At 42.9% G+C, this 26,470-nt stretch overlaps 1 protein-coding gene across 2 annotated transcripts in view; it reads left to right on the forward strand.

Moving 5' to 3' along the window:
* The window catches only part of cog6 (component of oligomeric golgi complex 6), an 88,518-nt gene that overhangs the window by 12,352 nt on the left and 49,696 nt on the right, over positions 1 to 26,470 (forward strand). For both annotated transcript variants that reach the window (XM_080730998.1, XM_080730999.1), the window contains 4 exons: positions 18,497 to 18,608; positions 20,159 to 20,241; positions 21,283 to 21,353; positions 24,252 to 24,345. In XM_080730998.1, the coding sequence (XP_080587124.1) occupies positions 18,497 to 18,608; positions 20,159 to 20,241; positions 21,283 to 21,353; positions 24,252 to 24,345 (360 nt within the window). The remainder of the gene's footprint in view (positions 1 to 18,496; positions 18,609 to 20,158; positions 20,242 to 21,282; positions 21,354 to 24,251; positions 24,346 to 26,470) is intronic.

Here is a 26,470-nt window from a genome sequence, read left to right on the forward strand (position 1 = left end):
CTCTGAGGACCCCCCTAGGGGTCCCGGACCCCCTGTTGAAGACCCTTGATGTACTGTATGTGTAGGGCAGAGAGGAAGGGAGGCATGCAAGATAATTCCTTGTTTCTTTTGGCCTTGAGATCCATTTCAAGGTAGTGCATGGCTTGTGCTTTGCTGCTTCACTGAAGCAAGGCAATTACAACTAAAAGAGGGTGCCAGTCGGTGTCCTTTTGGGTTTGAATTTATTGCTCCTGCATATAAAAAGTCCTGAGATGTGCAAATCCTGGACCCATGCTTGCCATGCGTCTTACTGAAGACCAGCATTGTTCTGAAGTCCTCGCTGGCTGCTGTGGCCAGATAGGATCAGATCCAGATCCTTATTCTATAACGGGGGTATTCAATAGGGGTTCCTCAGAGTTACTACAGGGGGTCCTCCAGATCTTTGTGTGATAGAAAACTTTTTCTCCTTTTTTTATATTAAACACTTGAACCCTAAAGCGTCCATATTCTGAGAACTTTAGCCAAAAATAGCAGATCTACAAGCTCACAACGCCTCGTGATCCACATGGATCTGGGGTGTGTGTGTCGACGCTGACGTGACAAAAATGTTCACTACCAGCGCCTCAAGCGACCTTGAGTCACGTGAGACACCGGCAAGCGAGTGGTAGGTAGCAAGCGACTCACCGTGTCGAGCGCTGCGAAGGTCGCATGAGCCGACTCGGCGTCGTTAGACGTCGTAAACCAGGGGGACAGAATTGTAAATCTTCATCCCCCTGACTTTTGGCACCTCTGCGTGGAACACAACAGAGCACTCCCTACATCAGGTTCAGCCAATCACAAGCTCCCGCTGGCGGGTCTTAACTGGGTTTTAGATACACGCATACTTTACTCCTGAAGTAACTGTAAGTACATTTACTTAAGTACTGTACTTAAGTACAATTTTGTGGTATTTGTATTTTATTTTAGTATTTCCAATTTCCAATACTTTTACTTCTACTCCACTACATCACAGATCCAAAAAAATATTGTACTTTTACTCCAACACTTTAATTGAGCAGATTCTTCTAGACTTTGTGGCACGCCAGTCCTCCGTGTGTCCCTGTGAATAGAGGAGGGTGGAGGCAAGGAGAAGCTGGTAGATTTCTGGCAAATGACACTGCTGACAACTTACGGCGTACTAGCAATTCCACGCTCCATTGGCACTCATTGAGAATCCCCCCCCACCCCACCCAGACACAAGAAGGTGACCTCCAGAGATAAGAGAAGCACGCAGGGTGAAGAAGCCCTATTGAACGGGGGTCCCCCAGGGCACTATATTAGGCCTACATCAAATCTCTTTGGCACAAATAGCTGATCTACGAGCTCACGAGTTGCAACGTGACACGTTGTGAGCTTGTAGATCCCCCAGAATATGGACAGTGGGGTTCAGACTAGGGTTGAGATCCCTTAGGATTTTAACGATTCCCTCTTAACAGTCCCATTCCTTAATGGTTCCCTTTAACGATTCCTACAGTATATGTGAGTTTGAGAGTTTACAAATGGAAATTTGGTTCCATTTGTACACTCTCAAGAGTTATGGTCGCCCTTGAAATTGTATAGCGGAGGTGTGTGTGTGTGTGTGTGTGTGTGTGTGTGTGTGTGTGTGTGTGTGTGTGTGTGTGTGTGTGTGTGTGTGTGTGTGTGTGTGTGTGTGTGTGTGTGTGTGTGTGTGTGTGTGTGTGTGTGTGTGTGTGTGTGTGTGTGGCAGTGGCTCAGGGGTAGAGCGGCTGCTTGGCAACCGGAAGGTTCGCGCTGTTCGATCCCGGGCTCCCCCAGAGTTAGTGTCGAAGAGTCCTTGAGCAAGACTCTGAACCCCTAGTTGCTCCTGGTGAGCAGGTTGGTGCACAATCTATGTAAAGCGCCTTGGATACAGGTGCTATATAAATGCACCATTTACCATTTTAAGATTTAAGTGAAGTCCAAATAACCAGCACTGACAGTGGGATAAAACCGGTCCCAGAAACGTTTCCAAATGTTTCATTCGGTTCCGGATCCCAACCCCTAGTTCCGACAGACAAAGATTCCTTCCAGTAATGCAGCGAGCGAGCAGTGAATGCATACGGACATCGTACACTATGATTGCTACTGTACCTGCTGGATGTTGGTGTTTACTTGTGTGACGGATTTACACCACAGGCATTGACACACAGGCCGGTAAATAAATCCTTCGGGCAGGTGAAGTTGGCTTTCAGGTTGCCCGACCGGGCAAGTGTTCATTTGAGTGGGGACGCAACCATCTATAAACACAACACGAGATATCTGTCTAAACACCTGAACGTGGCCAGAGCGCTCTGTCTTCTGGTCTGTGGAAAGTAAAATAAGAGCACTGTTTACCTATAATGTGCTGGATTAGGAAGTATTGAGGTATGACATTTTATCGCACAGCCCCAGACAGTAAAGAAATAAGTGTTAAATTGAGCGGTAATTAAAATCTTACCTATCATCTTATAATGGGCTCTTTACTTTTCGGGCAAGTGGGCATGACCTTTGGGCAAGTAGAACATGACCTGTACTTGCCCGACGGGCAAGTGCCTCTGAGGCCTTAGTGTCAACCCCTGCACCAGATCTGGTTGCGTCATTCTCCTCTTCTCAAGCCAGACATTAGCCGCTCCCCCTCTGAGACCCCGCCGTCCGTCAGCGTGACATTTTCATCCGCCAAGCCGCGGCGACGACCCTGGGCCAGATGGGAGCGGCGTGCTCGTGCAGGGGTTCGACCTTGTCTTACCAATTTTGTCTCAGTGAAGCTGCCAGGGGAGAAGAGGGCTGCTGTGGCTGTCCTCAAGCTGTCCTCATCACCCCCTCTCTGCCCCGCCACCAGTCAGCGGTCACAACAGCCAGCGCCACTACGGCATCGCCTCTTGGGCCCTTTTGAGGTCACACACACACACACACCCAATGCTTTCCCCTGAAACACAGCGCTATTCCTCCGCCGTTGACACTAATTCAGACAGTTGCCGCTTGAGCTCACATTAATGTGCTTGTATGGGCAGGCAGAGTGCGAGAGAGAGGAAGAGAGCGGATGTGCTCGAGAGATTTCTGATGATCGGATGCTGGTTCTAGGGTGTGGTGTTTATCCAGCGGAGCGGGCCGTGTCCCAAGCTGCCCGTGCTGTCTTTGTCTCGGACAATGCACTCTTAATGAAATGTAACAGGAAAAAGAGATTTCAGCATGTGTGGTAAACGCACTGCTCTTTTTGTTTTTAGTGGCGTGTCCGGACCGGCCCCCGCTGAAAAGAGCTGTCAGCTGGAGCGCTTTAACCCATCTAGACCTGAGGCCCATTCTACTAGAATCTCTCTTCTAGTAAATCCTAACACTTTTCTGAATAAAGTGTCATTCCCACCGGACGCGATAAAGATAACGATAACAATATGTCGGCGTTCACATCAATTATGACGGCTTTATCGTTGTGGTGTGGATGCTACTGTCCACTTCAATTAAAAACGATATTTTTTATCATTATCTTTATTGTAATCGCTCCCAGTGGGAAAGGGTCTTTACTTATGTTCATATATCAATTCAATTCAAAGGAGCTTTTTGGCATGAGAATACGTTTACATTGCCAAAGCAAGTTTCAAAACATAATAAAAACTGTGGTTCTCAAACATTTTCATGTCAAGGACCCCAAAATGATATGTATTTGCCAGCCGACCCCGTCCCCCATCTCAAAATATTTTGTTCCAGGGACTCACAGAAGCAAAGTTAAAAAGGTTTTCTTTTAAAAAAATGCATATATTCAAAGATTTGCTAAATGTTCTCGATTTTTCAAAATCAGCAGATCAACAAGCTCGTGCCGCGTTATGAGCTTCTAGATCTGCTATTTTCTAATAGCCAAAATGTAAAAGTTCCTTCTCGGATGCTTCCCCGGTCTTAAGAGGTTAATAAGTGGCGTCTATTGTTGCAGGATGCAACGTGACGCTTCACACCTGTCTGTCCCCTTGCCGTGCGCTCCGTGTGTCACGTTGGTCGTCCTTATCGTGCCTATAGCGTGTTCAGACATGGCGGAGGCAGATGTTTCTGTAGGCGACGTGATCACATCACAGGAACTCTGTTGTTTACCTTAGCAGTAGTGTTCTGTAGCTCAGCTGTTGCAGAGCGGCCCCACAGCTGCACCTGTACTGTACATGTACACCTGTGTATACAATAGCAGGTATTACTCTGTATTTCGTCGTTGTCGGGTGAAAACCTTGTATGTCCAAAACCGTTGGTTTTGCATTTAGCATTTTTTAAATGATTTAAACTAGTGAAAACAGCCGATCTACAAGCACGCAACGCCGTTGTGTGCTTGTACATCTGCTGTTTTCACTACTTTTGTGCGACGGCCTTGTATGACGAAGCAGGGCTTTACTTTGCGAAAGAACGTACACATTTGAAACTTGGAGATACGAGGTTTCCACCCGACAACGACAATTTGCTGAATAAATAGGGGATAGGGAATTAATACAATCCCTGATCTGATAAGCAAAGCAAATACAGATAAGACAGAATACCGGTAGTACCATTTGCAGGTACTTTGTATGAAGTGCTGATATTGCTCTCAGGGCGATAATCACTCTTATGATCCCAGGATTACGTTGGTTAACACCCAAAATGTTTTTTTCTTTTTTTTGTCGCATTCTTAAGCCAATAATTTGTGGACTTTGTGTCTCCTTAGGGCATTGGTTCCCAAGGTGGGGTGAGGTCCCCCAGGGGTCAAACACAGCTAGTGCGTTATGTAAACGATCTATAAATGATAGTTAGATACAATATAAATTGGTGTCCCAGAGATAGAAATACCATTAAATGGGGGTCCGTAGCCTGATGCATGTCAAACTGGGGGTCCTTGAAATTGAAATGGTTGAGAATCACTGCTAAAGCCATAAAACATCTTAGTTATGGGGGGTCCCCGGCATATCTTTTCAAATGGGGGTCCGCTGGCTATTAAGTGTCAATTTGGGGGTCCTTGACATGAAAAAGCTTGAGAAACACTGCCATAGGGAACCACTGCTGGTCATCAAATGATTGGCTTGGGAAACGGGACAAAAACAACACAAATATCCATGAATTAAGGTCTCCATGGGGTGAGTAATCGAAAATAGTTTTTTGGGTGAACTATCCCTTTAAATTCTGAAAAACAGTTGCAGCTTGGAGCTGAGACGAAACAAGATTTCAGTATTTACAGTCTTGTATGTTGGCCCGAAAGCAGAACAAAACTGAAAGAAAGTGTCACGAGTATGACTCCTCTGTTCTGAAGTTGAAGAGCGCCAAAAAGCCCCCCCTGAATGAATGATGGCGGCGCATCGGATCATGGTTGACAATCTGTGTAAAATGACACTCGAGTCTCATTAAGGCTGGACCGGGCTGTTAATGAGGCCATGACTGTGAATACGCCTTTGTCTGTCTGATGTGATCAGCAGCGACTGCACTGCATGATCACTGGCGCATGTCTAACTAAAGAGCTTTTATGAAAGCCAAATTTCTCCTCGCGCGTCCTTTGAAATGGCCCCTAATGGATTTTAATGGATAATCGACCCGCACAGCTCTCAAGCTATGAAAGGTTAGGCCCATTTGGTTTCGCCGGCGGCCACAAAGAGCGCTTGTTCTTTCTTATGTTGCCGTCTGTATCTGCGGAACAGTAGATGGATAATATTAAGTTGATGAGGCCTCCGGAAGGAACAAAGTGTAGAGGAAGTAACTTGAGTAAGCTGTCTCGTCTTGTCTTCCTTTTTTATAGAAGTTCATTAAACTTTTAGGATATGATATAAAACTTTATTAGTCCCTGTGGGAGTATTTGTTTGTTTCAGCATCCGATATACTGTACAAGTGGCAAGAAAGTGACGAGAAAGTCAAACCAATGATAAAAAGAGTTCCGTGGGCCACTTTTTTAACGACTGAAGTAGGGGTGGGCGATGTGGAAAAATACAATATCACGATATTCTTCCAAGCTGTATCACGATACACGATCTTATCACGATTCTTTTTCATGTTGGTTTTCATCATGATTATTTCTCAAGTTACTTAACGGTACAACCACCTACAAGGTAACAAAAACTAAAAGAAAAAGGAGAACAGACCATTTAGACCAGTGGTGGTCCTCAAAGTGGGGGTCCAGGGACTAAATTTGACCCTTACAAGTATGTAACTCTGACAGTATAAACATGAAACCATTTGTCAGAGTTAAGGGGAGACCTTGACATTTTAAAGTTTGAGAACGACTGATTTAAACCAAAATGTAGGTTTAAATGAATTCTGCAATGAATCTCTGTATTAACACTTATGTTGCTATGATTTCTTCTCTTCAATGTCCCACGTTGCCATGGTTACCATAGACTTCCATGTAATTGCGCAATTGTGTAAAAAGTGCACGCCCATGCCTAGATGATGCACCACGTGTGTGCACACTGTTCACAGCTTTCAAACAAAAAAATCTGCTTGGAAATCCGTTCAGGCATTCATGATTTATCAGCCATTATGTTTTCTTCAGATGTAAACAGACATGGCTGCCATGTTTGAAAGAATGGGTTGGTATGGGGGTTAAACATGCAATTTCGCGATCGCGATCATGCCTAATACATTTCTGGAGGTCCAAAAAAAAAAAACTTGTATGATGAATGCTTGAATCTGGCATTCCCTCACTAAAGAACCAGTCAGCTTATCAAATGTGCTTCTACTCCATCGGCTTTCAATAAAACATCTCCTATTGGCCTCAATCTGTGTGGCAGTTTTGCAGGCAACGGCTGGTTTAGCTTTGAGAAGGCTTTCTGTGAGTTGAACTATATTATAATATTGTTGCTGTCAGGAAACCTCTTATCTCTGTGTTTTTTTCGTGAATTAATACCCTACTTCAGAGGTCTTCAACAGGGGGTCCGGGACCCCTAGGGGGGTCCTCAGAGTTACTACAGGGGGTTCTCCAAATCTTTTTTCTCCTTTTTTTTAATATTAGCCACTTGAACCCTAGCATCCATATTCTGAGAACTTTAACTAAAAATAGCAGATCTACAAGCTCACAACGATCGGCTATTTTCGGCAAAGAGGTTTGGTGTAGAGGGGGAAAAGAGCAGACTAAGTTCAGAGTGAAAGGTCAAGTTTATTAAAGAGGTGGTGCCATAGTTTTGTACTCTTTCTGTTTTTCATGTGTCTAGGAGGTTGAAAGTACATCATTGGACCCCCTGGTGTGTTTTTTATGAGCAATTGTGTATTCTCTTGGTATTTGTTTGTTTTCTCTTGGAGGCTGCCACCTTGTGGTCAAAAGTGTCAGTTAAAAACACAGATACTTTTACATCACAGAATCAACTCCTCCCCTAATTACCATTCACCCAACACTGTGGGGTGTGGCTAACTTCAGCTGGGTCACCACCCACCATGACATCCATGCATACTTAATGAACTGGGGGTGTGGCCACATAAAAACCCAATTTTAACTCTTTCTGTATACTTTTTTTGGAAAAAATCTTCCTCCTAGTATAATCATAATACCTGATAATCATGTTTTAGAGGGGGGAATAATCATGGCACCACCTCTTTAAGTATCGACGGTTCAAGTGGTTAAATATCTGAAAACACAAATTGACAAAATACACAATGTTTGTGCTGTCAAACGATATGGAATCTATGAAAAGGTTGTGGGGGTCCCTGCTTCATCTCTCTCTCAACTAAGGGGTCCTTGGCCTGAAAACGTTGAAGACCCCTGTACTACAGCATCACACAAAAGGGGAGGAATCAATTGACATACAACTACATTGGCCACTCTTTAAACAATTAAGAAACAAAATAATATATGTATATAATATGTTTTCAGTATATAATACTGAAAACAACGATCTATGAGCGCACGCAACTTGTTGTGTGCTTTTAGATCTGATAACTGATGGTTTTTTGTAATTGTTGTATAAATGAATTCAAAATTAAAAAGAAATCTGTTATTTCATCAAATCGATTAGTAGTAAACCATTAGTTTGTTTAACCGTTGCACCCCTAATACCAGTCTGTGTGACTTGTTGTCGGTAGGTTAAATCCGTTGGGTTGGGTTCACCGCGGTCCATTCATTAGTACACTCCAGGACAGCTGCTTGTTTTGTCACCCTAGCTCGCACATAGCAAACACGCCCTGTTCTTTAAAACATTATGTAACTAACCTTTTACATGCCATGATATTTCCCCTCATGCTGCTCGCGCTGCACCCGCTAGCTGAAACCGAGCATCAAGTGCTTTCACGTCCGTTTTGCACAGCAGCAGCCACAGAAATATTTGGCATGCTTGACTGTCAGAGGTTTGACACAAGGGCCTATTTTTAAAGATGTGCGCTTAGCTCATTCTGGTATTCGGTAATTGCACCCTTGGCGGGGAAGTTTATCATGCCCGGACAGTTCTGGAAAAAGACGTCCCACTCCTAGACCGCCCCAAAACCTCCCTGTTTGCACTTTTTTTTTTCTCTCTCCCCGCACGTTTTGTGCCGGCGTGTGCGGCCTGTCGGGGAGGATTGGGATGATTTACGCCCCCGGAGGGGAGTGAACAGGTCTTGCCACTGTTTTTTCTAGCGTGCTGGTTCTCAAATGTGAGGTCTGCAGACTAAGGGTGGATATTAGCTAGAATCTCGCGATGCAAAACGTATTACAATACTTGGGTCACGATGCAATAGTATCACGATATATTGCGAATCTTTATGATACGATACTATTGCGATATATCAGCTCTAAAAGCTGAAGACGCTGCTCTAATGTTTTTTCGCCAGTTCGCAACGATTTTCTCGAGACCTCACCTGAACCGTGGGAAGGGGAAGTAGCTACTATAGTACAGTGACATCTAGAGGCAGGACCGGACTACTACCATTGGTTCCTATGCATGGGAACATATTTTATTTTCCTCAAAGTTTTGCGATTCTACAGCCTGAAGTATCGATACAGTATTGGCAAATAAACTATATTGCGATGTATTGCCATATCGATTATATTGCCATCCCCTACTGCAGACCCCTCCAGGGGTCCTTTAGAACAGTGGTTCTCAACCTTTTCTGACAGCAACCCCCAAAATAATCATTGTTCAACTGGGATCCCTCCCCCCCCACACACACACACACACACACACCTTGACAAGCAGTTGAGGAATGACATTTTGTATAACACAGTTCTATTGTGAAAATAGCCGATCTACATGCTCACAGTTGCGAGGCGTTGTGAGCATGTAGATCGGCTATTTTCACAATTTCTGCCTCTAAAATTGGACAATTTAGCCAATGTTTAATTTGTCATAGAGGTATCAAAAAGTCCTTAAATTGTCACTTTAGAAATGTGCGGATACCCTCTAGTCCAGTGGTTCTCAACCTTTTTAAAATTATGTCTCTACAAGTGCACAGGTGCGTAGACCTACCCCATCACCTTCAGCTATGCACAGTTAACATAGGAGGCCAATCTAATCCTTGAATTCATGAAGGTTTTTTTTAGTTTTTGTTGCATTTCTATGCCAATAATTTGATGACCGGGTCATTGGACAGATTTAGCTACTACATTTGTGAACTTCCCATGCAAACTGATGATATTTCTAACGTGATTCATCCGTTAAATCGTCTAGTGCCCTCATGCTCATTTCAGCACGACTGGAGAGCCTATTCCAACCAATTGCTTGGTCAGAAGTACCTGTATAAATATTTCACTCCATTTACAGTATGTATTTTTCCTTATTTTTGGGAAACTCCTCTGAGTACCACCTGAGGGGGGCCCATGTACCACCAGTGTTACACATACCACAGTTTGAGAACCACTGCTCTAGTCTATACCCTTAAACTTTATGTTGGTTTGTTTACAGTTGAGTGAGAAAACAATGTTAACATCTACCTAAATATCTGCGGGACCCCCAAACATAATTTGGGGACCCCTTTGGGGGTCCCAACCCACAGGTTGAGAACCATTGCTTTAGAAGAGCGTTCCACCCGTTCCCCAGCACCTGCATGATTGATGGTTGGGAACCAAATGGACCATTTTGGGACTGTAACTCTGAGAGAGTATCAATGAACATGATCTATATTGGGGTCCCAGATAATGTTTATCAAATGTGGGTCCGTGGTCTAAGGCTTACTCATCTGCGAAGAGAAAAGCCTGGTCAAGACCATAGGCTGAAACGGCATGAAACGGTGCTACTTCCGCCGGGAGAATAACTAGTAAGACGCCTCAGGGCGACATGCGACATCCGGCCAGTGATGTATATCGGACCAGTTGCACCAGACCCCTGCATGATTGTCAACAATGTGACGTCAGAACATGCCCTTATATGAGCATTCCCAGTTATGCACTTAATATTGATGACATCGGGACAGGGATCTCCATATATGGGCATAAAACGGACAAGGACGTAATTAATTTGCAAGTGTGACTCGTGATGACATCAGCGATCTCCATATATGGGCATAGAAGGGTCATCAAGCCAGAGCGTGATGTCAGAGCGACAAACCCATTCTGTTAAGAGTGGTTCCCCTGACATCACAGTGACATCAGAGCATGATGTCAGAGCGACAAACCCATAGAACCACAAACAAACCCTTAGAACCACAGTGTCAGGCGTGACGTACGGAGATACGTGGACAAGATGCGCCGGTTTTCATAGTAAACGTACTACTGTCTACCTACTGTCGCAACTAATAATAATAATCATAATGATGGATGTAAAGAAAAACAAGAAAATTATGGGTAAGATAAAATTTAAAAAAAATTAAGTATGGCAGGTATGATTAAAAAAAAACTCTTAAGGCAGGTAGGGTAAAAACTCTTTAGCAGCAATGGGAATTGTGCAGAATAAGGAAATGGGGTGAAGAGTTTGCACGGAAGGCGTATATAAATGATATACACATACATTAATTTCATGTGTCTGTTTCACTTAAAAGCATATCAAACCGGGGGTCCTTGAAATGAAAAAGAGTTAGAATCCCTGGTCTAGCAGGCCCTGCAATGTGGGAGATGTTATCTCTCTCTGAGCTGCAGGGACGTGTTGGGCCCCTGATTCAGCCCGGGAAAAAGAGTTGGAGAGGCCCTCATGGCGTGATCTCTCTCTATAGCGCTGCTGCTACTTTGCCATTTCAGATCATGACAAGTGACAAGCCAGTGGGCCAAATACATGAGTTATATTTGGAAACCTTGTATGTCCAAAACCGTTTGTTTTGTATTTATCATTTTAAAAATGATTTAAACTAGTGAAAACAGCCGATCTACAAGCACACAACGCCTCGCGATCTGCTGTTTTCACTACTTTTGTGCGACGGCCTTGTATGATGAAGCAGGGCTTTGCTTTGCGAAAAAAATTACAAATTTGAAACTTGGAGATACGAGGTTTCTGCGTGACAGCGACGATTTACTTTGTTGGCCGCCCAGCCCCCAAAATGGAACGAAGGCCGACATTTTATTTTCAATTTTTTTCCTAATGGCCGGCCTGGACCGGCCCGGGAATGAACCGGCCGTTCGGGAGTTGTCCCGCTTTTCCCAATGGCCAGCACGTCCCTGGTGAGCTGCCTTGGCTCTGATACAAATATTGACACGGGAGAAATCAGATCTCCTCTCCTGTGTTCCGCTTCAGCTCTCCCTCAAACCTAAAAAAGAAAACCCTCCTTCCTTCCTTCCTGCTCCGTCTCCTCTCTCTCTCTCTCTCTCTCTCTCTCTCTCTCTCTCTCTCTCTCTCTCTCTCTCTCTCTCTCTCTCTCTCTCTCTCTCTCTCTCTCATGGCTTTTATAACTCTCACTTGTAAACGCTACCGCAGTTTTTCCCACTCCTTCCTTATCTGATGGTTGGAACATTTCTCACAATTTGGGGAGGGTTGTGGGGTGGGGGGGGATTGGTCTTGTACTCCTTGCAGTATTTATGGCGTGGTGCCCTGGAGGCAAGCCTGACTCGAGCCGTCAAGAGGAGGGTGTGTGTGTGTGTGTGTGTGTGTGTGTGTGTGTGTGTGTGTGTGTGTGTGTGTGTGTGTGTGTGTGTGTGTGTGTGTGTGTGTGTGTGTGTGTGTGTGTGTGTGTGTGTGTGTGTGTGTGCTGTACAGTACAGTACAGTACAGTACAGTAGTGTTTCTCAACCTTTTTTCTGCATGGGCACACTTTTCATGTCCCAAGAATCCATGGGCACACCAACATAATATGGGGGTGTAAATATCGTCACTGTCGGGAAGAAACCTTGTATCTCCAAGTTAAATGTGTACGGTTATTCGCAAAGTAAAGCCCTGCTTCATCATACAAGGCTGTTGCACAACAGTAGTGAAAACAGCCAATCTACAAGCACACAACGCCTCGCGGTGCGAGGCGTTGTGTGCTTGTAGATCGTCTGTTTTCACTAGTTTAAATCATTTTTAAAATGATAAATACAATACTGGCTTTCAAGCAGTTTCAAGGGGCACACTTGACCCTTCTCAGGGGCGCACCAAAGGTCCCCCGGCACAGTGGTTGAGAAACACTGCAGTACAGTATGTGTGATCACAGCTCATCTCGCAAAGCAGATTTCTTGTGCACATTATCGGAACGCCAAGAATATAAATCCCCCCCGGCGTATTTCCACACATTGTGAGTTTACATTTTTTTCATAATCGCGGATATCTATCTACCATGAGCTCTGGGTAATTCCATTCCATTAGATAAAATGCAAATGGGAAGGAAAGACAGAAAGAAAGAAAGGGGTGGGGAGGCTATTGACTGTCCTGTCGTAAAAGCGGTGAAAAGTGATAATGATTCATTCTCACGGGGGCCAGAGAGGGGCAGCAGAGGGGGGCCCCTGACATTAATATGGGGCCCAGACTTGCCGGAAACATCCCCTCAGGGTTCTGGACAACACAAAAGAGAAAAGATATATAATATTACACAATCATGGTAGACCCAATGTCAGAGCAGAACAAAACATTTTGAGATGGGGGTCCGCGGCCAAATACATATAATTCTTGCGGGGGTCCGACTCCTTAACCACAAACATTCTGGGCTTCAGTACCCCCTTTCCCTGATTACTATATCCAAGTACCCCCTTTAATCGACAACAACATTTTTATTACACAATCATGATAGACCCAATGTCAGAGTGAACCAAGAGTTTTTCCTGTTATGAATATTATGTTATAAATGTTATAAAACAAACACTTATAAATATATAAAGTGTAGAGAAAAGAAAGTCATGACAACAGTACAAATTGTAATACTTAAAGTAGCCTACTATAATAATGGATTGCAATTTCATAGCGCTTTTCTAAGCGAGTTTTGAACTCTTTGTGCTTACATAATCAGGGGATATCTTAAAAAGTCCTGGAATAAATTCCTTACCAAAACATTTCTTCACCAATGTGTCTGTAAAGGTGTCTAGTAACACATCTCACAAAGACTGAAATTCAGTTTCCCTAGGAAAATCTTTGACAGATAGGGTAATTATGGGTCTCATTCACTCACTATACACTATACTATAGGGGAAAAAATCACTCCCCAAAAATATGCTTTAAGTGGGATGTGAGGGGTCTAACTAGGTGTTTGTAATTATTCTGAATCCATTGCAAGCATTTGTTTTGCACAAAAAAACATTCATTGGGCAAAAAACAGCCCATAGAATGATGGTTTAGTGATGAGTCATCACTTTTCACAGTGGTATGGGGGTCCATTTCTAGCCCAAGGAATGTTTTTGGTGAAAAACAAATGCTTGCAATGGATTCAGAATAATTAAAAACACCTAGTTAGACCCCTCACATCCCACTTAAAGCATATTTTTTGGGAGTGATCTTTTTTCCCCTATAGTGTAGTGTATAGTGAGTGAATGAGAACCAGAATTACCCTAGCTGTCAAAGATTTTCCTAGGGAAACTGAATTTCAGTCTTTGTGAGATGTGTTACTAGACACCTTTACAAACACTTTGGTGAAGATTTCTTTTGGTAAGGAATTTATTCCAGGATTTGACACTATTTCTAAAGATATCCCCTGACTATACAATGGTCCATTCATTCATACATTGGGAACTAGCTACCTATCAATGCAGTGCCACAAATATAAATACACATATTTCTTTAGTGCTTTATATCCACAGATCTGCTTCTCCTGCCAAGCGAAAGCCCTGTTTAACAGATTTACTGCCGTTTTGTCCTTCATTCAGTTTGGGGCCCGATGTGCTGAATGTGGTACCAGTGAATGGTGGGATAATGTGAGGTTTCCTCTTGTTCACAAAGACAACAGCAAAGATTTACCGACCCACCCTGGCTCTGTCTTCACAGAGGACTCCGACTGTGAGGGGCATGGAGCAGTGGTGTTGAAGTAACTTAAGTACATTTACTCAAGCACTGTACGTACCCAAGTACAATTTTGAGGTACTTTTACTTTACTGGAGTGTGTCCAATTTTCAATACTCGACTAGATCTCAAAGGCAACTATTGTACTTTTATTCACTTACGATTATTTGAAAACTTTAGTTACTAGTTACTTTGTGGATTTTGATTATTATTACAAAACCTACATTGACCACTTCAGCCCAATACATTTCGGCCATTTGAAAATAGCAGATCTACAAGATCACAATGCATTGTGAGCTTGTAGCTCTGCTAACATTTTTACACATTTGGAAACTGTGAAACGGACATTCTGCACAATGAGTAGTAGTACTTTATACTTTTGGTACTAACTTGAATTCCGGACTTTTACTTGTAACAAGACTACTTCTTACATTGCAGTATTGATACTTTTACTTAAGTAAAAAAAAAAATGAGTACTATTTGGGAACGCAGACGAGAGGTGTGGGCAGAGCACAGACAGAGGCCAACATGGCGTTTGCCAACAAGTCTGAGGCCTTAAGCTAGATGCAGAATAGACCCACATTTAGAGTGAACAATTTTAACTCAAATCTTTGCTTCTGGGGGTCCCTGGAACAAAATACTTTGCGATGGGGGTCCATCCGTGGAACAAAACATTTTGAGATGGTGGACCGCGGCCAAATACATATAATTCTTGCAGGGGTCCGACTCCTTAACCACAAACCTTTTGGGCTTCAGTACCCCCTTTCTCTGATTACTATATCCAAGTACCCCCTTTAATCGACAACAACATTTTTATTAGAAAACACTGACATTAAAGGTCCAGTATTTATGTCAATATGTTGTGCATATTAGTACTGTACAGCCTGTTGTTTTCTATTCATTATCAGTTGTGCTAGTCAAAATGTGTTCATTTGGTTTAAAGCAGTGGTTCTCAAACTGTGGTACATGTACCACTGGTGGTACATGGGCATTAGCCTGGATCCAGCCTGTTTGCTCCGTTCCACATTTTGTATTGTCTCTACGCATCACATGCGTAGAGACAATACAAAATGTGGAACGGAGCAAACAGGCTGGATCCAGGCTACATGGGCATCCCTCTGGTGGTACTCAGAGGAGTCTCCCAAAAATAAGAAGAAATATATAAGTAGAGTGAAATATTTACATTATACTACAGGTAGTTCTTCTGACCAAGCAATTGATTGAAATAGGCTCTCCAGCTGTGCTGAAATGAGCATGAGGGCACACCTAGCCGTTAATAGAGGATTTGAGAATGGATTAATCACATCAGAAATATCATCAGTTTGCATGGGAAGTTCACAAATAGATAAATCTGTTTGATGACCCGGTCATCAAATTATTGGCTTAGAAATGCAACAAAAACTAAAAAAAATCTTCATGAATTCAAGGAATAAATTGGCCACCTGTGTTAACTGTGCATATATGGGGTGGGTCTATGCACCTGTATTTTAACATACCGGTATATGGTGGTACTTGGGGAGACACATATTTTCTGAGGTGGTACTTGGCGTAAAAAGTTTGAGAAGCTTTACTGAGCGGCACGGCAGGTTCACATACATGTATCAATGTTTTGTCTTCTAAATCCAGTTTTCTGAAAAGAATGTATGTTGCTATCAGTGGTTCTAAAAACTTTGTCATGTCATGGACCCCCAAAATGATATGTATTTGGCCACGGACCCCCATTGCAAAATATTTTGTTCCAGGGACCCCCAGAAGTAAAGATTTGAGTTATAAATTAATGTCAACTCTAAATGTGGGTCTATTCTGCATCTAGCTCAAGGCCTCAGACTCAAACGCCGGGTCGCAGACAGAGGAGGAAGACAGACTGCGGGAGCCTGGGTCGTTTGTCCTCCTCCTCCTCCTCCTATCCCGTGACAAAGTTCTCCGCTCGTCTGGGACGGTTACCATGGCCGCTATTGTTGTGCAGAGAAATTAATAGGGACACGGATAGGGATCTACAGTGGTTTGTTATTGATAGTGTCGAGAGATCTCGGACACTGTATAACCTCGCCTGTATTATAATGGTTCTCTTTCAGGGGCTTCTTTTCTTTCTGCCTGGCTTTTTGTTCTGTGTCTGCAAACAGTATCTTATTTACACTTCCCTCCTCCCACGTCCACCCCTCCCCTCCCCTCTCTGATGATGATGATGATGATGATGATGAACGTCTGGCTGACTTGCTTAGGGGTATCGCTGCCATCTAGTGGTGAACCTAAATCATTACATTTCATGCACAGATTGATTGGTTGATTGAAGACTTTATTAGAAGTTTGCATAGGAAAAGGTACAGTTTCATGACGGTACAGTTCACTGGTACATGGTCTACTAAAAGGAGATCCTAGAAAAGACTAAGCTTATTTCCATGGGAAACCATTGAAGTGTCTCATATAACATTGAAAGACAGATGGATAGAACACAGTACTATGCAGTAGATATAGTCAGGGAAAAAAGGAAAAATATTTAAAAAAACAATGAATGTTCCCACTCTAGTCCTACCATTGTGCAAAAAACCTTTTATTCCCCCCCCCCCCCTCTGCAAATCTGGTTTATTGGCTAAATTCACAAACTTAACGGAATGAAATAAATCATACAAGAACAATGTAAATAGCTCAACAGAACATAATATGTGTTGTGTTTATTTTCCAAATTCAATGCTAAATGGCACTTTCAATGCCACTTTCACTTTCAATTATTCAACTCTTAATTAGACCTGAAAACATCTGTAATCAACTGCAATCGACTAATCAAGGGCATAAATAGTTGCATCAGAAGATCAGATGTGCAACCTGGCCTGATTAGAAGTTTGTTGACTTGTTGACTGTGATTAGAGCAGTTAAAAACATGGCTAAGTCTAAGGAATGGTCAGAAAGGTTCAGAGAAGAGATTATTGCTTTGTACAAAAAAGGAAAAGGATATAAAACAATTGTAAAGACACTGAATGTTCCAAAAAGTACGGTTTTGAGCATAGTTCACAAGTTCACAAGTTCAAAGTCAAATAACAGTGGCTAAAATAAACCTAATTTTCAGAGGGGGTTGAATAATTTTGAGCACAACGGGTATGTGTCACAGAAATGATTAGGGATGGAACTTATCCATCCCTAATATTATTATTTTCTTAGGTATTATTCTATCTATTTTAAAAAAACTTTGTGCCAATAATGATGATATTTATGCACAAAATATTAGGGGTCAATTACTACTCGATTATTTTATTAACCCATTAAAAAACGGGGAAAGCATCTGTGTTATTTTAGATGATGTATATTTTTCCTTTGGGCTATTCATAAAATAACAGACGTACAAGCTCACAGCTCGTCACTTTGTGCTGCACTGCAGGCTTGTACAGGTTTAGGTTTGATTGACTGTTGCACCCCTAAAAATAAAGACACAAAGAAGGAGTGTGGACCAGGACCACCCACTCTCCTGAAATAAATCATCTCAAAGCACATGGATGGAATGAATCGGACCCTGTAAAAGTGTGACTAGACGATGTTTCCTTAACCACAGACCAGTGTGAGGGACGGAGGCCTCTCTAGTGTTGAAAAACTATGAGGAAAACTGTTTCATCGACTACCCTTTTTCACTGACGAAAACTAAATAAAAACTGAGGTATGATGACTAAAACTATAAGACTAAATACGTTGACAATTTTGTCTACAGCTTGTAGATTGGCTATTTTCAGCACGCAAACCAAGTGTAAAATTATGGCATCACGCCGCCACATATATTTTCTTGACAAAATCAACTGTAAATGGTAAATAAATGGTGCATTTATATAGCGCCTTTATCCAAGGCGCTTTACAGAGATTGTGCATTCCATTCACACACACATTCATACACCGATGGCGGAGGAAACCATGCAAGGCACCAACCTGCTCACCGGGAGCAACTAGGGGTTCAGAGTCTTGCTCAAAGACTCTTCGACACTAACTCTGGGGGAGCCCGGGATCGAACTGGAAACCCTTCGGGAACCCTCCGTGTTCTAATGACGGTTTCTCTACCCCTGAGCCACTGCCACCCACTGTAGATTTAGCTGACTGAAATCTTATGATATTTAGTCGACCGTCTAAAACTTGACTAAAACAAAACATTTCAGATGACTAAAATATAGACTAAAACAAAATAAAAAATTATTAAAAAGAAAAACTATATCTAAAACTCCAATTCTAAAAATGTGCTGTCAAAATCAACAACTGTTTCAGAGACTCAAGCACATGTTTCTTTCTCCTCTTGGCCCCTCTAGTCATCGTCTGGAGGTCAGATCTCAGGTGGCCCAGGCCTTCCTGGCTAAGTTCCAGCTGTCCAGTGAGGAGATGGCCACACTACGCAGGACTCGGGACGCACCCGTGACCGAGGTACCTAAACTCTCATATTCATGTTGTTCTTCTTTTTTTTATTTTTTTTTTAAAATGCTGTAGTATTGATCAATACTACAGCAGTGGTTCTCAACCAGTGGTCGGGGGATCACCAGTGGTCCTTGAGGGAGTTTCAGGTGGTCCCCAGCTAACCAAATGAACCCTTATAGAGCTTTAACTCTTGTGATCGTGAAGTGAAACCAAATGGATCCATCCTCAAGAGTTAAATTATTGTTAAACATCTGCATTACTTAGGTACAGGTCGATTTTTAAAGAAGGGTACCCCTGGAGAAAAATAGGGGAGGGTCATGCCTTTCTAAATTTAGTCCAAGGGAAGGTCAGCAAATTTTATTTGTGTCCAGTGGAGGGTCATACAAACGTTTTTATATGCCGATAATATCGGCCATCCCTAATAATTATTGCTCTTTTTTTTTTAATTATCCATTATCAATTTATTAACAATGGCCATCATCTTGGCCTATTTGACAGTGGAGAAGCATAATTGCTTTGATACAGACCACAAGAAGAGCCCTGCACTGATCTTACAGACCACAAGGAGCCCTGCACTGATCAGGTCAGTGCAGGGCTGCGTGTCATTCCCCATCTCTCCCCCCTTTTCCTGTCAGTCTACTGTCCTATCAATAATGGAATAAATCGGCGACATTCGCTAGTAAACATAGGACGCCCGCGACCATGGTCATTGTTGGTTGGGGAAAGGTGTTTAAAATCAAGGTGACTTATAACGCTGTTATGTATGGTTTGTTTGAGGAAAAAATGTCTGCTATGGATCATGACTTCTATTGGTCTGTGATTTGCACTGTGGTAAACAAGTTGTGGAACACTAGATGTGCCATGGTGATTCACCAGGAAACCATATCTGGGGAAGTTGTGTTCAAGCAGATAAGAACTGAACTGAAAAGACAAAGAACACTGGACTCAAAACAAAAAAATACTCAAGCCATGGCACCTTTTGGCACTTTAAAAAGTAGTTAAAAAAACAACAAAAAAAAACTATTTTTCTCTATTTTTCTATTTTATTTTCCTTGTATTTATAGGCCTTTTGGCTTCGATGTAAAAAAAAAAAAGGGAGTGAAAAAAAAGAGAAGTAATGCCCTTACATGTAGTATAATTGTGTAATTACTGTATGATTGTTTTCATATGCCTTTTTACTGCTTAAAATGAATGTATTCATATGCCTGTTTGATTGCTTGAAATGATTGTAAAACCTGCAAAATTTCAATAAAGTTTATTTAAAAAGGAAAGGTGTTCCGACTCTGAAAGTCCCCGGATGCGTTGTGGTCCGACTCTGACAGTTGTGAGGCGCATTGATCTCGGAAATGTGCCTCATTAGCATGACAACGCATCCGGGGACTTTGAGAAAGTCACTGGAGTTGCCTGATTTACCACTGTTTTAAGCCAATCACAATCCAGTATTTGAACACGTGACTAGAAAAAGTGGTAGAAAAAGAATGATTTGAAAAGGTTGAGAACTCTTATGGACTATAAAAAAGTGTTCCATCATGCAACGTACATCCCACTCTGCTCTGCAGGATTTCTTCAAAGCTCTCAGCCGAGTCAGACACATCCACGAGGACATCAAGATCCTTCTACGGACCAACCAGCAAACAGCAGGGTGAGAGAAACAACGCTACTTCTAGAGCTGTCACGATCAGACAGTTTAATTGACGATTAATTGTCACACTTGACGATTTAATTGTGTTTTTGGCATTGAAGACTGGAACATATGAATTCAAACTTAATTTCCGTTTGCCATTTAGACTTCATAATTGCTGCCAGGCTTACATCTCACTGGCCAGATGGCCAAGACATGGCCCATATATGTGTGGCTGGTTCAGATAGGGATCTCCATGTATGGGCATAAAATATATTTTATGTTGTGATGTCATGGGAACCACTCTAACAGAATCCCTTTTATGCGCATATATGGAGATCCCTGATGTCATCAATATTAAGCCCATATCTAACAGGACTTCATATGGGAATGACCATGGAGGATGACAGCCCATATCTGTGCAGCTGGTTCAGACCCCATGGCCTCCCCTAAGTAACAAGAAATCTTGTGAAATAAAATGTTGTCAACCAATCATCAAGGACGATGATACACGAAAGAAGAAGAAGAAGACAGGGACCTGTCATGAAAGGGATGTACTATATACAGTACAGGGATATGGGTTACTGGTCCGATATACATCACTGGTCAGATAGGGCAAGGTCGCATGTCGCCCTGAGGTGTCTTACTAGTATTACCAGAAACACATTAAGAGATATCCCTGAATGGTCTGTAACTTTGAGTTATGGTGGTCCTTGCAAATAAGACATTTGAGAACCACAATACTAGTGGACTCAAAATGTTTCATGCATAGTGTCATAGTAAATCAGTGTAATACACATTCTGAAGAAAAACCTGGAGACTTGACATTCAGTAATTGGGTCTTATGATCGAAATAAGATTAATGGTTTGTGTAAAAACCAAAGTGAGTTTAACACAGACAGGGCCAAGTCTTTTCCACAGACACATTTGTCCCGTGTACGGACATGTTGAATCATGACCCCTGATCGCATGGAACATTGGCACACGGAGTGGCTCTCTTTAGCTGTGATCCTGCAGTGGAAATGACAGGTGTAATGCTGTGGTTTGCATGCTGCTTTCCAGGCTGGAGATCATGGAGCAGATGGCCGTGTTACAGGAGACGTCTTATGAGCAGCTCTACCGCTGGGCCCAGAGTGAGTATGGGACCACCCTCTAGACCACCCACCCAGACAGGGCTGAGATGGAGCAGATTGTACCGTGACCCGGTGGTGTCACTGTAATCAAACCGAGGCGCACCTCAGAGCTTAGCTCACTTCATCCCCGATTGTAGCCACCGGGTGGCAGGGGCCACGCTTCTAAAGCCTGACTTGGACTTTGTCGAGTGCTGAAAATCGTCGTTGTCGGGAGAAAACCTTGTATGTCCAAAACCGTTTGTTTTGTATTTATCATTTTAAAAATGATTTAAACTAGTGAAAACAGCCAATCTGCAAGCACACAACGCCTCGCACCGCGTTGTGTGCTTGTAGATCGGCTGTTTTCACTACTTTTGTGCGACGGCCTTGTATGATGAAGCAGGGCTTTACTTTTTGAAAGAACGTACACATTTGAAACTTGGAGATTGGCAGGTTTCTGCCCGACAATGACGAAATAGACAATCTACAATCTCACCAGAGTGTCACAAACTATGTACTGTATACCAGCGTTCTGTGTTTGGTAGAATGTTTTATATGTTTTGTTAAATGGTAAATGGTGCATTTATATAGCGACTTTATCCAAGGCGCTTTACAGAGATTGTGCATTACATTCACCCATTCACACACGTATTCATACACCGATGGCAGAGGAAACCATGACGCAAGGCACCAACCTGCTCATCGGGAGCAACTAGGGCTTCAGACAGAGTCTTGCTCAAGGACACTTTGACACTAACTTTGGGGGAGCCTGGGATCGAACTGGGAACCTTATGGTTGCCAAGTGGCCAGAACCACTCTACCCCCTTATCCACTGCAAGACTGAACCACTCTACCCACTGAATCACTCTACCCCCTGTTATAATCGGGAAGATAGATTGAACCTTTTAACTATGCACTATTATGCTTTGCCTTCAAATGGGGAAAGGAAATCAACAATTTTGTCATAGAAATAAAAAATGTATCCAAGCCTTTTCTTTTGTATCCAACTCTCTCAACTGGTTTTGAATCCGGTGACTGCTCTCCATTTCCGACATGTCGCCATTCCGACATTGACTTCTTATTGTCGGAGTGGCGACACTTCCATAGAGGTTAAGTTTAGGGTTAGAGATAGGGTTAGTGTCGGAATGGAGATATGTCGGAAAAGGAGACATGTCGGAATGGAGACATTCAACCTTTGAATCCACGTCAGCCCCGATATTAAATAACAGAACGTTTTGCGGCCTACTTTTAGGTCACAGTAGAGCGACCTGGCGTTTCCCAGGGACCCTGAGCACAACGGTGGGGGCCAGTGATGGGCAAGGAGGTAGAGAGCGCTTTGCTGTGTTCACTTGGACCGCACGGAGGTGCTGAAAGTCGGTGGGACAAAGATTTACTATTCTGTCCATAACGGCACATAACTCGGTAACGGCGCTGGCGTCGCAACGCTCGGCAAGGCGAATTGCTCGCCGGCTGTGTCTCGCGTGGCTCATGGTCGCCTGAGACTGCGCGCCTCACCGAAAACAAGCGCTCCTTTCCCTTGCAGCCCCCCGCGCCCCCACCGTTGCGCTTAAGGTCATTGGGAAAAACGTGGACGCGTCACAGCTCGGGACACATAATAGGTTAAGAGATACTGCTGTGGATCCCAGTTTCCTCTTGTATGTGTAACTACAGTTCAGCAAGAATACAAAAAAACAAATAAACAAACAGATACTTAAGTGCTAATTGTTATACCGGTACATCAACTTAGCAGAAGGAGGGAGATTGGGGACCATAGCTTCCTCAACATTTCCCCTTGCAATGTGTGATTTTATTCCATGTGTAATCTAATCTAACAATTTAGCCAGGTTAATGTTTAGTCAAGGACAGGCGGATGAGAGGCCATCAGTGACAACTGGGACTCACCCGATTGTTAGACATTACGGTGCGATCGGTGTAATGATAACGTGCGTGCGGAAAGTGCACATGTCGACGTGCAGTTTGTTTACCGCTCTAAGCTTGTAGGGAAGAAAATCTCTGAATTCACGTTCACATATACTAAGGTTGGAGCCAAGTTATTGCTGCACTCAGCCGAAGTAGACATCCGTGTCACTGTTAGTCAACATTACGGTCAAAGCAGCCGGCTCTGTCTTCCAATAGAAAGAAAGCGATGCGACGCGTTGTGAGCCTGTAGATCTGCTACTTTCGGCACGTGACACCATTGTACAGCGAAATAATACAGTACATCAGACAGTATATAGTTTTGATGAGCTCAGTCACATCCTACCGCACTGCTGCTTCCCATAAACTATTTAAATCAGCCTGTTTTTACATTGTTTCTCAGTCCACCAGGACCACATCCACTGCTCCTGTAAATGTGTCAGTAGTAGTTAAGATGTGTAGAGCCTGCCCTGAGCCCATATACTGTACATCGTCGGTATTGGCAGTTATAACTGAGCGGCAGTTGCTCAGGAGGTAGAGCGTCCGCTTGGAGTTCGATCCCGGGCTCCCCCTGAGTTCGGTGTCAGAAAATGACAGAAAATGATCTACTGTACTGACAGCAGTTGAAACGCAGTAACGTATTGGTCCGGTCATTTTCGGATTTCTCATACTCTCTGCCTGTGGGCCGAAGTCCAGACTGATACCGTGGAGGAACGTGTGAGTGGATCCATGGCATCAGTTTCGCAAAGCCTCCCGAACCCCCAGTCGATGAGCGGGTTGGTGTTGGTGCCTTGCATGGTTTCCTACGCCATCCGTGCTTGATGTGTGTGTGAATGTAAAGCACATTGTAAAGCACTATGGATAAAGCTGCTATGTATATAAATGCATTACTATTTATACTGCCGTGTGTCCTGATTCCTAAGCACTTCTCAACCTGGCTAGTGTCCCTCTGTGGACATGGAAGGTTTTCTACGTGCTTCATGACTGTGTGTTTGTGTCCAGATGAATGCAGAGGACTGACCCAGGAGTCGTGTGATATCAGCCCAGTGTTGAGTCAAGCTATGGAGGCCTTACAGGACCGGCCCGTCCTTTACAAGTAAACACACGATTACTATTACACTTACAGTACATAATACAACCTTAACATAACTCTAAGACCTGGTATTATTTTAGACTTTAGCTATTGAAAAATAGCAGATATACAAGCTCACAGCGCGGCACCGAGTGCCGCGCTGCGAGCTTGTAGATCAGCTATTTTTGAAAAGTTGTGAAAATGTGTGCAAATCTTTGAATGTATGTATTCTTAAAGCGAACATTTGTAACTAAAATGTTGCTTCTGGGGGGTCCTTGGAACTAAATATTTTGAGATGGGGGGTCCATGGCCAAATGCATATCATTTTGGTGGTCCTTGACGTGAAAAAGTTTGAGCACCACACTGACAAAGAAACATACGTTTTTCCGAAACCTGTTAGGATTTAGGAGACATTTATAGAATTTAGGAGACATTTATAGAATCGGGTCAATAAGATCTACAAGCTCGCAGCATGGCACTCCGTGCCACTAGGGGCGGCATAGCTCAGGGGTAGAGAAACCGTTATTAGAGCACGAAGGGTTCCCAGTTCGAATCCGGGTTCCCCCTGAGTTAATGTCGAAGAGTCCTTGAACAAGACTCTGAACCCCTAGTTGCTCCCGGTGAGCAGGTTGGTGCCTTGTATGGTTTACTCCGCCACCGGTGTATGAATGTGTGCGTGAATGGGTGAATGTAATGCACAATCTTTGTAAAGCGCTTTGGATAAAAGCGCTATATAAATGCACCATTTACCATTTTACCACTTGTACGCATGCACCCACCCACTGAAATAAAAGTCATTAAAATCACTAAAACTATAGAAAGCAGTAAATGAAAACATTTTAACACTCATCTTTTCTTTTCTCTAAATTTCTCATATCTAAAATATGAACCCTTGTTGTAAAAAAAACAAAGTTGTCCTTTAACCTAAGCCCAATGCTAAGCACTACTTCCTTAACCCAACCCCAACACTCCCTGATTCTAATCCTATAGTGCTGTTAACAACAAGGACCATTGAAACGTTTGTATTGTCTTCATCATCATGCTATCATCGTGGTATTGTTTGCTGTTTGAGAACAAACAACGTGGACAGAGTGATTTATTTTGTGAATGTGTGTCTGTCTGTCTGTTTTATCACTTTTAGTTCTTGACAATCTGTTTATAATCTTAGTTCTTTTCAAGGCGAGGCCAAGCATTGGCTTGACATTACATTTCACCTACATTGCTTCGATCTTGTGCTATTTTCAGAGCTGAGTTAAAGCAACTTTAAAAAAAAAAAAAAGCTCTGGACCTTTAGCATATTTCAACAATCCTCAAGGACTCCACAATATTATCGTCACTGTCGGGCAGAAACCTCGTAACTCCAAGTTTCAAATTTGTAAATATTTTCTTAAAGTAAAGCCCTGCTTCATCATACAAGACCGTCACACAAAAATAGTGAAAACAGCAAATCTACAGGCACACAACGCCTCGCGGCGTGAGGCGTTGTGTGCTTGTAGATCCGCTGTTTTCACTAGTTTAAATCATTTTCAAAATGAAAAATACAAAACAAACGGTTCTGGACATACAAGGTTTCCACCCGACAACGACGATATATTTAGCATATAAGAAAGACCCTATAAGAAAGACCCAACACAGTAATTTCTATCTTAGTTACCTTTCCCTTGCTTTGTGTTGCATTAGCAACTTGCTCACCAGTGGTGTAAAGTAAATGAATATGTTTACTCAAGGACTGTACTTAACCTTTTTGTTGCTAAACATTAAAATCTTCAATGTCTTCCATTGCCAAAATCTTTAAAATCTTACCGTGCCTATCCCGAACATGTTCGGCTTTATTTCAATCCAATACAATTTTTTTTTAATGAATTGACTTACCCTGAGCTGCTTGTAGAGTCGTGGGTGGTCCTGGCTCGTCCTACGCTAGCCAGCTAGCCATTTTACATGGTCCGACGATATATTCCATTAAAAATGGTTTAAAATACATTTTTGAGCCCCCCAATGTTCACCAAATGTTCAGCGCCGCTTCCGGAACGTAGTCCAGTGTGCCTATCCCGAACATGTTCGGCTTTTTTAATGAAATGAATAAAATGATCCGAGGCCTTCTGAAGCCTGAGCCTAAATTTAAAATCCAGTGTTCCAAATCCGGGGGCCG

The sequence above is a fragment of the Nannobrachium achirus genome (assembly GCF_963921795.1).
Source record: "Nannobrachium achirus genome assembly, chromosome: 8".
In the NCBI taxonomy this organism is placed as follows: domain Eukaryota; kingdom Metazoa; phylum Chordata; class Actinopteri; order Myctophiformes; family Myctophidae; genus Nannobrachium; species Nannobrachium achirus.